Source organism: Cicer arietinum, chromosome 3 (assembly GCF_000331145.2).
Source record: "Cicer arietinum cultivar CDC Frontier isolate Library 1 chromosome 3, Cicar.CDCFrontier_v2.0, whole genome shotgun sequence".
Taxonomy (NCBI): domain Eukaryota; kingdom Viridiplantae; phylum Streptophyta; class Magnoliopsida; order Fabales; family Fabaceae; genus Cicer; species Cicer arietinum.
Genome location: NC_021162.2, coordinates 1,627,367 through 1,644,161, shown reverse-complemented (window position 1 = coordinate 1,644,161; position 16,795 = coordinate 1,627,367). Strand labels below are relative to the sequence as shown.

General features: G+C 28.8%; 2 protein-coding genes across 3 annotated transcripts; both read right to left on the bottom strand.

Moving 5' to 3' along the window:
- Positions 1-4,829: 4,829 nt before the first annotated feature.
- On the bottom strand, positions 4,830-6,480 carry LOC105851539 (ribulose bisphosphate carboxylase small subunit, chloroplastic 3). Of its 2 annotated transcripts, none has more exons than XM_012712553.2 (3): positions 6,096-6,480; positions 5,520-5,654; positions 4,830-5,233 (listed from the first exon to the last, which is right to left on the bottom strand). In XM_012712553.2, exons 1-3 carry the CDS (start codon positions 6,273-6,275, stop codon positions 5,003-5,005), a joined length of 546 nt encoding a protein of 181 aa, XP_012568007.1. In that variant the 5' UTR covers positions 6,276-6,480; the 3' UTR covers positions 4,830-5,002. The 2 variants fall into 2 exon arrangements, with proteins under 2 accessions (XP_012568007.1, XP_073222658.1); XM_073366557.1 differs by having other exon boundaries at positions 5,527-5,654; positions 6,096-6,410.
- A 3,764-nt stretch (positions 6,481-10,244) lies between these two features.
- Positions 10,245-11,128, bottom strand: LOC101499829 (large ribosomal subunit protein uL2m). Its single transcript, XM_004489056.4, has one exon. The coding sequence runs from the start codon at positions 11,066-11,068 to the stop codon at positions 10,442-10,444; it is 627 nt and encodes a 208-aa protein (XP_004489113.1). The 5' UTR covers positions 11,069-11,128; the 3' UTR covers positions 10,245-10,441.
- Positions 11,129-16,795: the final 5,667 nt, after the last annotated feature.

Sequence of the window (16,795 nt, the reverse complement as noted above, 5' to 3'; positions counted from 1 at the left end):
TTAATTTTTCCCATTGGTATGGGTGACTTCTGTGTGGACGCCTGTGTGGCTGGTTATATCCGGATCATATATGTTTAGGAGCATGCATGACTTGCATACATTTTTATGTTATTTTATTTTGATCTAATTATTTGCTATACGATTGCTACTTGATTTATTTAGATACATTCTATAACTTTTGATACATCTTTAAGAACTATTAAAGAATAAATTTTTTTAAAATCTTTTATTACGAAAAGATTTTATATTCATATTTTATGGTTGTTAATTTATTATTTGGTTTAGTTTTGTTGTGGGATGAACTGACCCCTTACACCAACATTTAGGTACGAATGATTTCAAAGAGTTGCATGAATGACGTTTGATTGGTGCACACACATGGGAAAATTATATTTTACTTAAAAATAATATTTTGTATTACTAAAGTTTTGCGGCACATTGTAAAGTTATTTACTCTTCATCATTAACTTTTAATAGAAATGCAGTGATATTTCATTAGCTAGAAAAAAATTGAATGTCATTAATTTCAGTCAACATTGTTTCTTTTGAATTTCACTTAAAGAGAATTTATTTTATTTTGGACCATAAATGAATATTGATCTAATAATTGGAATATTAATTTTGCAAATGAATAAATAAATAATATTTTAGTAAATTACATTACGTTCTTTTAATGAGAAAAAAAAATTAATTAGTTGTTTCTAAAAGAAAATAAATACTTTTCAGTAATATTCGTATCAAAAATTTGGGGCGTTACATGTGGTATCAGAGCACTAATTCTCGGACCTTGTGGGGTGGATGTGTTGTGTGTTGCATGTATTCCGATGTTACTTGCGTTATTTGTTCGATTTTCTATTTATTGAATTTTATTAATTACTTAAATTTTAATTATATGTTATTAATTTGGTGGCCACTTTGAATTTGAATTTTACTAATGACTTAAATTTCTATTATGAGTCATTAATTGTGTAACCTTCAATTTGAATTTTTAAGAATTACTTAAATTCTTATTATGTGTCATTAATTATGTTAATTGTTTGGTTCTCTAATTATTGAATTTTACTTAAATTTTTTTGTGTGATTGTGTAACCTCCATGAATTTATGTCATTAAAAATATGACTTAAATATTTGGTTTAATTGTGTTATTTTATTATTTATTTAGTTGTTTTCATATATGAAATCTCTATGTCTAGTTGTATGTTTCTTTAGCTTTGTCTTTTTATATTATTTAGAAATCTTCTATTTAATTTTGATAGATTTTACTATCTTTTTATGAGTTTTTTTCTTGTTTATTATGACTATTTTGTTTTAATAATCTTAGACTCTCTACTTCTTGTTTATGTTAAATATTTTGTGGTCTAGTTATTACTTGACTTAATTAGTTTTGTTAATAATAATCATTAATATTACAAAATAATTTAATCTTCTACTTCATACAAATGAGTATTATTATGTTATAAAATATAATACTATATATATTATTGTTGTTATCATTGTCTCTTTTATATTATTTTTATGAAACTACAAATTTTAGTTCACTTGAATTGCAAATATTTTAAAAAGAATATCATTTAATTCGATATTATTATTAGTGTTAGTAATAAATTTTCCTTTTAACTTGCTTAGTTAAGATATTTTTAATATTGCAAAGGTATTTAATAAACAAAATTAATTTTGGTTTTATTTCTTAAATTAGATTTTTTAAGACAAATTTAATGTAGTTACGTTTTTTTTTTGAATTTATATACATATACAATATTTTTCTTTATTTTATGAATGTTGTTTACACACTTTAAGATGAAGAGTTAAGATAGTATATTATTGTAATTATTTTACCATTAATATCATTATTATTATTTCTATTATTGTTATTATTTGTTAACATTTAGATTTTAACAAATAATACTCTTCATTTATTAATTTCCTTTGTTTTACTGCTCAAGTTATGTTGAGGTATAAATGTGAAAAGTGAGAAAGAACTTGATGAATCATAGCTTGGGCGTCCCTAAGATTTTGGTCCCTACTCCCTATGCAAACCAAGGAAATGTTGCCTTAATAAATCTAAAAATTGCATTTATAGATCTAAATATTGGAATGGAGAAATTCAGATAAGATTTCATCTTCTTTCTTAAGATTACAATATTACATTCCTACCATTAAGCTAACATTCTATGATCATTTTTTTTTTTTAATTCTCCGATGTCGTAGGAATAAAACTTTAATAATTTAGGATTTAGTTGAGACGTAAGTAAAATTTAATTAAAAATTGTTTTATTTATAATCCAATTTTAGTTATTTCAAAAGATTTATTTTTAACTGAAGTTCATTGTTTGATCTCAAACACTTGGTTTTTGTCTTTATTGATGCACACCTATTAATAATATGTTTAGAATTCGTTTGATGGACAAGATATAAATAAGTTATCATATTATATTTGAATTGAGTGTTTGATGAACCAACATGATATGATATGATAAGTCAACCCATAACTCTATCTTATCATGTATCTTTAATTGAAATTTATATCATAAATATGAGCTGAGTTATAAACTATCAGAAAATGATAAGAACAATAATTTACTTAATTATTCTTATAAAATATAAAATATAAAAATAATTTATAAAATATTTTAGATATGTAAATCTAATCAAATATAAATAAATAAAAATACTTAATAGAATTTGATCTTAAACTTAAAAATGAAATATTAATAATTAATTTAAAAAATATTTATGATTTTATCACAATGATAACTTTGTCTTTTTATATAATTTAAATTAGCATTCAAAATTATACAAATACGAAGATTAATTAAAATATTAAAATAAAAATAATTTTTTTACAAGGATATTTCTGCCATTTACATATAATATATATCATATCTTTATTTATATTATAACAAATAAATAAAATTATTTAGTTACTCATTATTTAAAAAAAAAATATTCAATTGTTTATACAGTAGTGTTAGTGGATTGTTTTAGATATAATATTATTTCATTACTTATTTAATTTGTTATTATTTTTTCGTTAAGTTAATTTTTAACAAAACTAATATGTAATTATTCACAATGATAATTTTGTTATTTAAATATAATATATACTATATTGATGTGATGTGTATCAAATACATGAGAAAATAAAACGTTATCTTATTAATTATTATGTGTGTATTAAACACTAGATATAATAATGTTTATTCTGTCACACCTTATTTTTCATTTTTTGTACCCCTAATCTTTACCATAAAATCTTTATCTTAGGATTAAAAAATGGTAAGAAAAAAAAAATAGTACCCCTTAAAAGTAGATCATGTCTGATTGAACCACCTACACATGTTCAAGACCACCATTGGTAGGAAGTTATTGATCTTTACAGTTGTGTTGATTAGGTGTGTTAATTGATTTGTGATATGTTTCTTTTCAACATTATTAAGAATCTTGAAGAATCAATAGTGTCATTCTCTACTTTTCTAGGATTCAAAAATTAAATCTTGGACTTCAATTGTTGCAAGAATCAGGGAATATGCTGATGCTGGTCAAAGCACACTTCAATTGTTTGTTGCTCTTAGTGTAACATCTCTTGATTAGAATCATTTTCTTTTACTCTTTAAAATATTTCCACTTTATTCATGAATAAAATCATCAATTCAGAGTGCCTTACATTGTTTAAGTCAAAATTTTATGCCTAAGATTGTTATCAGATGGGAAGAAATTAAAATATTATTCATGATAAAAAAAAAATGTAAATAAAAAAACTTGGAAACTTTTTTCCTATTAATATGTCAGTCAATTTCGATGTATTTTGTTCGTTTATAAAAAGTGAAATTGATGTGTTTTGGTGATATGAATGTTCAATTGATGTTAGTTTATGTCAAGTAGCTAAACCAAACATATTATACTAATCTTCGCAAGAGATCATTTATTCTCATATTAATTGTATACACTCAAATATTTTTATATTTTCAAAATATGCTCAAAAAAATTTCTTGTAAAGATGAAAAATAGTTATGTGGAAGTAAGATTTCTCTTTCCATAAACGTTGCTATCAAAAAGAGTCAAGTATTTCCACAAGATAAGATGTCATCTATCATAAATTTTATTAACTCAACCACTAAATGATCAACCAAATAAGTAATCCATGTGCATGACTACAATTTTCAGCCAATGAACAGAATTTGACAAGCACTCTTGTAGTTCAAGATAAATTGTTTTATTTTTGTGGTAAGAGAGATTCATCTACTCGATTTTGTGTCAAATTTCGATTTGTTTTCCCTTTCAAAACTACAAATGATTTGAAAATTATAAAGGAAAGTTAATAAATGACTAAAACAAAAGGGCTATGTTGGACTTTAAAGTTTGTTAAGTTATATATACGAATGTTTAGGTCGACAATTGAAAAATACACATCCAAAAAGAAAACAAAGACAATTTTTATGTCCTTCCAATGTGTATTTTTAGACAAAAAAAAAAACAATATTTTTCCTCATCTAGATCTAGATGTATATTTTCAAAATCCTATCCTTCTTTTTAGAAATGTGTGGTAGAAAAAGTTGCTCTTATATAAAAATATTTGTTGCCAAGGATAAAGATATGTCAATTAGGTAAAGCTCAATAGCTTCATGGAATAAGACTATGAGGTTAGCATGAAGAATAAACACCTCAAAGATTAATTTGAAAACATAGTTACTTGGTCATATAGTCTCATCCTTGACTTCACATTTAAGAAACAAACCTTAATATCATAGTGTTGGTTCCTTTATTAGTTAAAATATCAAGTTCAACATAATAACAAGGTAAACAACAGAAAATTATAGTACTTTGAGAATGAATAAAAGGACCATTTCATTTATTAACTCTTATCCATCCATTTGCATTTGAAGTCCGAAAGTAAAAACCGAAAAAACAAAGGAAGACATTCCTTTGAAGAAGAAAAGGAAATTACAAGCATAACAAATGGGAGAAAATAAATGATTCTTCCAAGAGAGTTAATACTCAAACTTAGAACTCTTTAGGTGTGTGTGCAATGAAACTGATGCACTGCACTTGGCGAACGTTGTCGAATCCGATGATGCGGACGAAAGCATTAGGGTAAGCCTTGACAACTTCCTGAAGTTCCTTCAACACTTGAACAGCCTCAGTGCAACCAAACAATGGAAGCTTCCACATTGTCCAGTACCTTCCATCATAGTATCCTGGTGAGTTGTTGTGCTCACGGTACACAAATCCTTTCTGCAAATAAGTACAAATAAACATATTAACCATCCTAACTTCGAAGAGTTTTAAGTAAAGATCTTCAGATGCAATCTGAACAACGACATAACAGTTTTTTATGTTGTTGAAACTATTATGTAATTACAATTATGACTACATCATCGTATTTGGTTGTGATTCTCTGTAGTAGTATCAAGAATCACTATTGTGACTGTGACTGCTATTTAAAACTCTGACTCAAAATTACGTATATGTTAATTGAATAAAATAGAAATTAAAGTAAGTAAATAAAATGAGAGTAGACCTCCAACTCAAATTCCAAGCAAGGAACCCATCCCTTCCTTAGAAGGTATTCAACTTCCTTTAGCAATTGCTCTTCAGTCAATGGTGGAAGGTATGAGAGAGTCTCAAACTTCTTCTTGCCAATTGGTGGCCACACCTATATAGTAGTAATATCAAAAGATTAAGTCAAAGGGGTTAACAAAATTAGTACATATTTATAATTGAACAAAAGGGTTAACAAATTTGTACACATTTTTGCCAATGAATCCCTTAGTATATTTGAGTTATATATCTTCTATTACAAAAATATGTAACATATCCTTAACCAATGAATCCATCAATTTTTGCTACTCAATTTGTTTTCTTCAAAATCTCTCTTATTATGTATTGAAAACCAAACCAAATTTGTCTAAAGAATCTATGTTAATTAAGATTTACAATTTGTTATGTTCAATTATTGAACAGCAACAACGTTTAGTAGTAAATCAATATTGTATATCAATTGTTAAATATGATAATATTTTAAAAGGCAAATATAAATCTATAATATGATATATCAAAAAAATAGTTGTAGATTATTAAGAAAAAAATCACTAACTTGCATGCAGTGTACTCTTCCACCATTGCTTGCAATGGAGGTAATGTCATTGTTGACCTTTCTAACTGGGAAACCAGCCATGGATTTGAGACCAACAAATGGAGCAACCGCGCCGGATTGCACCGAAGAGGCGCGGTTGACTGTAGTCACAGCTGCAGAAGAAATCATAGAGGAAGCCATTGTTTTTCTCCCTTACTTAACTCTTTAATCAGAAACACTTGTACTGAATTTGCAAAGCTTCTACTATACCTTGCTATATATAATGTTTTATTTTTGCTATTTTCAATATTTCCAATATGATCTTAAAATATGTGGTAATTAGCTACTGTCTAATACCAATTTGTTGGATTGTGAAAATGATAAACATTGCAGCCATATTAACCACACAAGTTTGAAACTTTTTGTATCTTAGCCTTATCATTAGGCACCACTATGATAGTGCCACGTGGATTATGGCCCCACTAATCTTATCTCCTCATGAGTAGAGTGTAAATATGTGATGGTGGTTATGTTGATATTTTTTTTAATAATTTAATTGTATCCTTGTAAATTCTACTCTAGTGTATTGGCCTCATAATGGAATTATGTGACTGTTACTTCACAAAAATTTATCATGAATGGATTGGAATGGGTAACATTTGTTCCTGTCCAAGCTTTTTGGCTCCTTAGGGAGGAAAATAAAAATTAGAATAAGAAGAAAAAAAATTAATGGAATGAAACTTCTCAGCTGACACTCTCTTATCCGTTTTGTTGGTTAGTTGAGAATGTACATCTGTCTTCATAGTTACATGAGAAATTTATTTCTACATTTTCCTCTCAGCCAAGTAAAATTGCATAAAATCAATCTATTTTTAAGATACATATTTAAAAACTTTATAATGTGTTCTCTAATATTTAATTTAGATTTAAATATGATTTAAGTATCTGTGATTATAACATTTTTTGATTTTAATCATGTAATTTAGGTTTTAAACAATGTTGTTTTTAGTCTATGATACGTCATGCGTGACTAAATAAAATCACGCCACGAGTTAAGAGTTTAGTCTTGTAACCTCATGGTACAAAATTCAAAATCCCCTCGAAGACGGTCGCAAAGTAGACATTTATGTTACATTGATTAACAAAAAAAGACACACAAGTACTAAACATACCCTTATAATATGTTGAAAATGTCAAGACAAAAATTAAAGTTAGAGACAGCTGATTCTTAAAGAGCATATTACATGGATAACTATGTAAACAATAGGATCTATAACTAAAATATTGAATAGTTGAGATTATGAAAGGATAACTGGCCTGTAAAAAACTGAAAGATGTTTGAAACTTCATCTTTAGCTTGTATTACTCAATGATGATGTTGATGTTGATGACATGTTTGAAATTTTGTTGTATTACTGATGAGGTTCTGACTTATTTTTTTCTGTTTATCTTCGGCATTATTTTGCAACTTTGATGCAGTAATGTTGTTCTCAGTTTTTCTAGCAGTGTAACTTTAAGGCCTGTGATTCATGATGTAAGAATTAGGGCATTTGCTGATACAAAATATAAATGTAGTTAGTTGCCTTTTGTCATCTTCAAGTAGTTAGTTTTTCATTGTGATCTGAATTCAAAGATATGGTATTATGAAGTTTGTACAATTTGTTCACATATTGGCAAAATTTTCTTTGGATAAACCTTAATTTTAATCCTTGAAAGTATAGAATGTCAACACTTTAATATCAGACTTAATCAAGCACCTAAATTATTTATCGGATTATCAAAACATCAATCATTTTAGTCATTAACATTATAATAGTCATAGACTAATTTTGACAGTAAATTGTACTTTTTGGGACTTTAATAATAGTAATTATATCTTTCAAGGGCTATTTTAATGATTCAAAACTATTTTGAATTTTTGGCTAAGTTAGAGACCAAAGTGACAATGTTTTACACTTTCAAAGACTAAAATGGTGGTTTACCCCATTTTCTATGTCTCAAAAAAGGTGAATATTCTCTGATGTAGTAATTTACTGATTTTGGTCTGTCTTATTTGTTTTTACCAGGTATTCTGGGAACATGATTGAATCGACCTATTATAATCAGTGTCAAATGATAAAATAAAGCATCTACAAGATACTTTGTTGTATTTTAAAATTTTCATGGTTGAAGTTTAGTGTATACTGCACTGGCTATATATTCAAATAAAGGGCTGATAACCAAGGAATAAAATACCATTCTTCTATAAGCTTAAAAACTTCCATTGAATGAGATCACATAGTAGCACAAGATGTGCCAAACTAGGAACAATACAATGTCTGAATTAGACAACCATATGACAGAAGAATGACAAAATAATTCTGGACAATAACCCCCAGGACATCAAAAACTGCACACTTAATTGAATTGAGTTATACTGCAACTGATGTAGAAAGATATCAACTCTGTAATAGGAGAAATCTGGACCCATAGCAGGCACATCTGGACCGTCCAATCATGGACTATTTGGATTTCAAGTTTGGATTTTAGATTTAAAAGTAATTAAAATCCAACCTTAAAATAGGACCATCTGATCTTTAATCAGACGGACCAGATGTGCTGACTACGTAGTCCAACTGCAGCAAATCCAAATTCAAGAAATCTGCACCCAATTTTGAAATGGGCACTATATATATCATCATCCAAAGCATATCTTACTACTACTTCAAGATAATTTAACAGCAACAAATACCTCTTTATAGCAACTAGTAAACAAATTAGAACAAAAATATGCTTTTCCAGATGTAAGCCAATCACCACACTTAAGATTAATGTCTCCTTTTAAAAATCAGCTCCTCACTCCATTACAGTAAGAAAATATATACATGAGAAGCACCTCACAATGATTGTCCTATAATTTCCATTACAAGAGCAATTGAATAAGCACATTAAGCATAGAGAAAATGAACACTAGAAAAAAAACTAGTTCTCAAAACAAGTAATCAAACACTATGTGGCATCGACACTTCAAATTGAATGCATATTGAGTGTTTAACATAGTTCGGTGTCAGATACCGACACATATAATTACCCTCAATTATTGCCATTTGCTCAAATTATTACTGTTAAAAACTCTCATTTAACAATTACCAGTGTCAGCATATTAGTATCAGTGTTTGACACATATAATTACACTCAATTATTTCCATTTTCTCAAATTATTACTGTTAAAAACTCTCATTTAACAACTACCAGTGTCGGCATATTAGTATCAGTGTTGTACCTGAAACTTATAAATATACACATCAGGTATCAAGATATTAAATATACCCATTTCAGATTAATGAGAGCATTGCTTGATTAGTTCTTCTCAAATCTTAATGTTCATCATCATATGCTACATGGTGACAAACTATACAACCTGCACAAATTCATGACCCCTTCAAAGTTCAAACTCAACATAAATCTTTGAGCTTCTGATTCAGTATCATTTTCCAGATCTTACCTCATCAAGCATTGATTGAAAGCTTGAGGAAAAAAAATCATTCAATTCCTATCCCTTTCTCATTTTCTCTTGCAACACCAATCAAAGTCAAAACACAGAAAATAACATATAAGTGTGTGTTTAGTTCTAGAGTGGCGAAAGTGAGTTTGACTTTGAGAGTAAAAATCCCATTGTGAATTAGAATCAATTGTAAAGGCAAAATCAACTCAAATTGAAAACCCCTAAACATACCAAAATCAATTTCAAGTTTTCAGAATCACTTCAAATCTCAAAAATGAATCCAAATCATCAATTTATGCATTATGCTTCAACATACCAAAATCACTTTTAGTTCTCCTAAAAAAGAATCAAAACATACAAAAAACACAATCCCAAGTCAAAATCAACCAACAATTAATCTTCCCCCCAAAAAAAAAGGTGATAAATTTAGTTTTACAATCAAGCAACAGTGTGCCAATAAATCGCCGATTTACGTTTGTCCCTATCCCTCTCTCGTTTTCTCTTGCAACACAAATCAAAGTTGAACAAATCAAATAACCTAAGAGTGTGTTTGATTCTACATTGGATAATATACATTCGTATAAAAGTCAGTGAACAATAAATTTAGAGTATAAAAATTTGCTACAATTCCTAACTTCAAATTAGAATCAACTCTAATCGGAATCCTCCAAACATACCAAAATCAATTGAGTTTCCGAAATCAATTTTAACTCTCAAAATTGAATTCAATCGTGCACTAAATTGTCTTCACCACCAATTCATGCATTATGCTTCAACATACAAAAAAACACGATCCAAAGTAAAAATTAACAAGCAATTAACAATCCAAAACTAAAGTAACAATTAATCTTTCGAAAATTAAGCGATAAATTCAAATTTACAATCAAGCAACGGTATGCCATGAAATTGCCGCTTTACGTTTGTTCCTATGCATCCAAACATCACTATTCTTCTTCCAATTACGAATTTCCATCTTCTCTTCCCCTTTCACACGTGTGGCAAAGAACTCAGGTCTCGCCGCCGCAACAGCGATCCTCGGTAACCCTAACGGCAACGAAACCGATCCAGATTTCTCTTCCTTCGTCTTCGACGAAAACGCAGAGAGGAAAATGTTCCCGGAACTTGTTCGGTATTGCGGAAGCAACGAACTGAAACCGAACACGCCACGAATCTCGTTATTGTTGGATGAAGAGTCGATTTGGAGAACTCTTGGGGAAGCAGCGGCGTCGGCGGTGGTTGTGGTGGTGGTGGTGTGGCGTTTGGGAGGTGGATGAATACCGTTAAGCCAACGAACGAGAGCGATGCGAGATGAACGGTTAGGATCGTATTCGATTCTTTCGACGATACCTATGGAAGAAGTCGTGTTACGTTTGAGATCGATAGTTCGTTGTAACCGTTTAGCACCGCCGCCTCTGTGAAAAGAAGTGATGCGACCGGAAGAGTTACGGCCGGCGGTTTTGCCGGTTCCGAAGGTGAACTGTCTCAGTGCTCTCTTCACTCCTCCTGACATTTTTCGACGCTTTAGCTAGCTAGGGTTCCTCTGAAAGAAAGATATAAAAATTTCAACAACAAAAATTCATTTTCTCTTACATATTCTTTTTACAAAAATTACATTTTTTTTTAAGAGTTAAATATGTTGTTGATCCATATAATTACATATTTTTGGATAATGAAACTTCAAAAAGTATTAAAATGAAAAACTATTTTGAGAAATTTTTTATAAAAATTATTTTTGAAAGATATATTTTTAGAAAAATAATATCATTTTTCTTATGTTAAAATTTCTAATAATGAATATCTAAGTTATTGAATATCAAAATTATTTTTTATATAGATAATAAATGAATTTAAAATAATTTCTAATATTTTTAAATAAATTATCAAAAATAATAATTTTTGAAAATATAAAATGAAAATTATTTTTAAAAAAATCTTAAACAATCACATTGAAAGCGAGCTCAAATATTTATGCACATACTATCCAATTGTGTAGCCAATTTTGGCCCTTGTAATTATCAAATTTGAGACTAAATATCGGTGAAGGTTTTTTTGTTAGAATTAATTCAATAAAAGAAATTTTTTATAAAACTAAAAATATAATTTATAGTTATCTAATAACACATACAATTTATCAATAAATTTATAACTAACAGAAATTTTTGGTTTTGAAAACTTTTGGTAGGAAAAGAAATTTGAAAAATATTGTGTGAAGTATATTAATCTAATTATTAAAATAATAACCACTTTGATTACACACATATATATATGAGCGTATATTTAATGGGAACTAATAATTATTATGATAAATAAGAATACTTAATAATGATTATGAAATTTAATAAATATTTAAAATTAAATTATTTATTAAAAATATTAAATGATGGTGTGATCACTCGAAAATTATTTCATGTTAAGTGTTATAATATCGTTTAATTTACTCTTTCTTCTTTTTGTGATAATTGGGATTAAAAACCCATTCCTCTTTAAAAAAAAAAAAATCATTCCTCTACCCTATAATGATAAAACCAGTTATTACATGAGTAAAAAAAAAAAAACATCTTTTAGCATCAAAAGGCATGAACATAAAAGAGTGGAATTGAGAATCGGGTTTTTAGGCATTACTTTATGGTGGCAATGGATCATGGATCACAACTATCAATTTGTGATTTCTTCATCTTCATATATGATTTGTTTCTCCCTCTTGATATTTGTAATTTGGTTTCTTCTTATTGTTCATATATACCTAATTTCTTTCTCTTAATTTGTTTCTCACTAGAGTGAAAAAAATAAAAATATTAGAATAAATAATTAAAAGGTAAAACTAAACCTAAAACTTATATAAAGCTAATATAAATAAAAAAAAATAATTATTTTCTATGATAAATGGAATAGTGCCAATATGGTTAAAGGAGGAGAAGAACGTGCAATCCACGTATAAATTAAAAAATCAAAGACAATAAAATTATTTGAACTAAAAAATAATGAAAAGAACAGTAACACGACGATTGAATGAAGAGTTACAAAAGAGACAACGATAGAGAGAAACAAACAAAATATAAATATATAACTTATCTTGTACACTTTTGTGGTAGTATACACTAAACTTAAAAAATAGAAATAATTAATAGAAATTGATAGAAATTTAAAGTGAGATAATCCAAACTAATGATTTACTATTTGTTTAAATCTCTACTTTTCCCAATTAAAAGAGACAAAGATCTTGTAAAAAGAAAAGAAGAGATAAATATCTAATTTTTTTCTTCTTCAATTCCTTAATAGTTGCAATTGAAATAGTCATGTGTTAAGAACCAAAATTAATGATACGATGAATTAAAAGAATCTAAACCAATTTAATTACAACCTCCTCCTTAAAAATTTATTTAACTTCTATCGGTTTTTGGGTATTAATATTGTGGTCGGTTTGGGTATTAGTATTGTGGAGGAGTCTAAGGGAATGAGTCAATATTTCAGGATTATAAAACATTTTGACCATATTTTTCCATTAAAATTGAATGTATTAGTTATTTATTTCTCTTATATATCCAAGAAGGATAATGTTAGCAGTACTCTCTATTTAGTTATGGTCACAAAATAAATAATTTATCTCATAATTGCAGATAAAAGTTGTTTTAATTTTTTATTTATATTTTCTAAAACATTAAATCTTTAAAAATATCAATCCAATTAACCATAATCATATCAACTCACTCTTCGTTAATTTGGTTTGGATTACGTGAAAATAAATTGAATTAAACTAGATCCACTATTTTTTTATTAGCTTAGATTTTTTTGTTTCTCCTAAAAATCAAACCGAAAAAGAATATCTACATGTACTCAGAACTTAATTTCTTACTCTAATGAAATATTTTATTTTATTTTTATATAAATTAAATTAAAGTTAAAACAATATAAGAATTTATTCGATTTTAGACAATACATTTCATTAATAACTATAAAAGTTTCTTTAAAAAAAATAAAAATGAAAGTGCCATGTTATTTTTATTTTTTATTTAAAAATACCACAATTAGTTTTTAGTAACACAACTCTTTAAAAATAATAAAATATAATTTTTTAGTTATTATTAATTAGTAAGAAGAAATAAATAATATTTTTCCTAAAGATTAATTTTAGAAACTAAAAAGGATAGTGAACTAGGCCCAATTTGTAAAGAAAATATGACCCTTGGGAACCAAGTAAACGACCGTTAGTAGCAAGTACCTTGGGACCTAATTTGCCATTGTTCTTGAAATTGAAGCGAGTAACGGAAAATTTAGTGAAAACCTTTCTTGTGTTTAATTTCTCCATTTCTTAATCAATCAAAGTTCTCCTTCCATAGCCGTAATCAAATTCAGTTGTAATAGTTTGTCACCGCTTAAACTATCTTATTATCTCTGTATTCCTTAGAGCCACCAACGAGAACGTTGATTCGAACGCAGAAAGATGATAAGAATGCAGTTGCGGAAGAAGAGAACAGAAATGAAATTAAACTCCAAAACGACGTCGCTCAACGAATCACTTTCGCTTTCTTCAAGCCACGACCACGACGATCTCTCTCGATTCAAAAAAACCTTATCGGAACATGTTGAACAAGTAGCCATTACTTGTAAAGAACGACGACGATTGATTCAGTTGCGGAAGAAAAGGAAAAAAAACTCGCAATAACGGAACGCCAAAACGACGCCGTCGCTCAAACACAGCCAAAACGATGTCGTTGATCAATGAATCACGCTCGCTTTCTTCTTCGTCTTCGCTCGATTCAGAACAAATAGCCGTTAGGAAAAAACGAGAAAAAGTGAAATGAATATTCAGTTACTATAACCGATCGTTTGCGTTCTGCGACACACATCGAAGCAGGGAAAGAACGAAGGGGAAATTAGGACCGCATATTCTCTTGCATTAAGACCGCATATTCTCTTGCATTAAGACCGCCTCCTTTGGCGTCTCTATTGCTGCCGGCGATGGACATGATCATTGATCACACACGAGGTAGCATTTAACTTTTCAAGTTTTTTGTTGTTGCCTTGAGTTTTTTGTCGTGGCCTTTTTTTGGTTTGTTATATGCTAGAGAGGAGAAAAATTATGTTATGTAGCAAGAATTTAGATATAACACAATTATACATAAGAACAAAGATTAATATATAGTATGAATAACATGAAAAATGTAACTGATCTTGAGTCAAATGATTGTCATTTCACTGATTTAATAAGCTGCAATATATATTATTATCTTCTGTTTATGCATTATTGCGGCGTAATACAGTGAAAATTAAGAGGGTGGTTAAAGCAATATGAAATCCAAATGTGTTCTACTGATGCATTTGATAAGGCTTAACCATATCTGGTGGTGCTTACCCATCTAAATATTTAGTTCTCCAAAAACTTGTTAATTCTAGGTTGCTTGTTGCTAACGCCTCTGTAGAAACGCTGTTCCTATTGCGAGAACCTCTCAGGAGTTTATTGTAGAACCGTAATTCAACCCTATCAAGTATGGAATGGTCTGTTTATTGTTGTTTCTTATGTTTTGCCTCAAACATTTAACTTACAATAATTTGGATTATTAAGTGAAGTCGATGACTTAAATCCACTAGGCTAATCTTCGTTTCTTTGATTTCTTGTCTTTTACTTTTTATTTTCTTGTCAACTCTACATAACATGTTTTGGGTTTTCTTTGTCTTTTACGCTGGAAAGCAATAATTAGAAGTTATTTGTCTTTTACGCTGCAAAGCAATAATCAGAAGTAGCTGTTACTACTACTATGGGGGTGGGAAGAGGAATCGTACTCATCTGGTAATGCCTCAAGAATGATTTCAATCAAATTATGTGGTACAGGATCTCCAATGGAGATTAAGAATTCATTGATATTGATAGTGCAAATACAAAGAAGAAATTCATCAATCTTACAACCTCCTTTTGTAAGACTTCACAACTCAGAGCGAAGTTGGCGTGCTTTGGTAGTGAGCAAGGTATGAAAATGACAATGAATTTCCCCCAAACTTGCCACACGTAGTGACAATCAATGAGTTTCGTAAGAAGCGAATCTGAAATTGTCGAGAGAATCCAGGTGCAGATGAGAGCATCTTGTTGCTCCCGTTCAAGATACAAAGGATTGATATGATTTACATCACAATCTGCATCATTGAGAAAACGCAAAGGTACCAGCTTGTGTGATGAATATCTAAACCTTGTGACCATGATTTACACTGTCAATTTGTTGGTGCCACTATTTGAAGTTTTTATCATCAATTTTACAAAGATTAGATGAGACAATTTCACATGAGAATAAGAAGAAGTCGTCGGGTAATTGAATTGAATATTCTAAATTGATTGCAAGTGGTGATCTTCATTTATATGAAGAGATCAGTTTGATACAAATTTTGCTAATTGACTTTAACTAATAAAATGTTCTAGAAGCTGAATTAGTTGGAACCAACAACTTGCATAACAACTTAAGCACTATTAAGTGAACAAACTATCTCTAATATGAGAAACAAGTATAAGTGAAGAAACTATCTTAAAAGTGTTTTTTCTTTTCTTTATTAGTTATGTTTGTTTGATAGAATATTGAACATGCTTGAAATGTAACAAGTAATTAGAAAATTGATGCATAACATAAATATCTTTTGTTGAAAAAAGGACACATATTTCCTACAGGTAGGACTTTGCATAATATAACCCACATACATACTATCAGAAATGTCTTGTTGAACGGAAGCACAAACACATTGTTGACACCAGGCTTACTCTACTTGCACACACAGGTAATCCTTTCAAATTATGGAATCATGCATTTGTCATTACAAAAGTGCGTTGCTTTTCTTATTAATCGTACCTACAAGGATATGAAAGTGTTTGGATGTGCATGTTTTCCATATTGGGATAACAAACATATTGTTGACACCAGGCTTACTCTACTTGCACACACAGTAGAGATCAGTTTGATACAAATTTTGCTAATCAACTTTAACTAATAAAATGTTCTAGAAGCTTAATTAGTTGGAATCGACAACTTGCATAACGACTTAAGCAATATTAAGTGAACAAGCTATCTCTAATACGAGAAACAATCATAAGTGAACAAACTATCTTATAAGTGCTTTTTCTTTTCTTTATTAGCTATGTTTGTTTGATAGAATCTTGAACATGCTTGAAATGTAACAAGTAATAGAAAATTTGATGCATAACATGAATATCTTTTATTGAAAAAAGGATAAACATATATCCTATATGTAGGACTGT

Excerpts from the sequence above, each read along its gene's own strand:
- LOC105851539 (XM_012712553.2), bottom strand. The coding sequence starts at position 6,275 with ATGGCTTCCTCTATGATTTCTTCTGCAGCTGTGACTACAGTCAACCGC. Across the intron at positions 5,655-6,095 it reads GAAGAGTACACTGCATGCAA|GTGTGGCCACCAATTGGCAA; the intron begins GTTAGTGATTTT and ends ACTACTATATAG. Across the intron at positions 5,234-5,519 it reads GCTTGGAATTTGAGTTGGAG|AAAGGATTTGTGTACCGTGA; the intron begins GTCTACTCTCAT and ends ACTTATTTGCAG.
- LOC101499829 (XM_004489056.4), bottom strand. The coding sequence starts at position 11,068 with ATGTCAGGAGGAGTGAAGAGAGCACTGAGACAGTTCACCTTCGGAACC.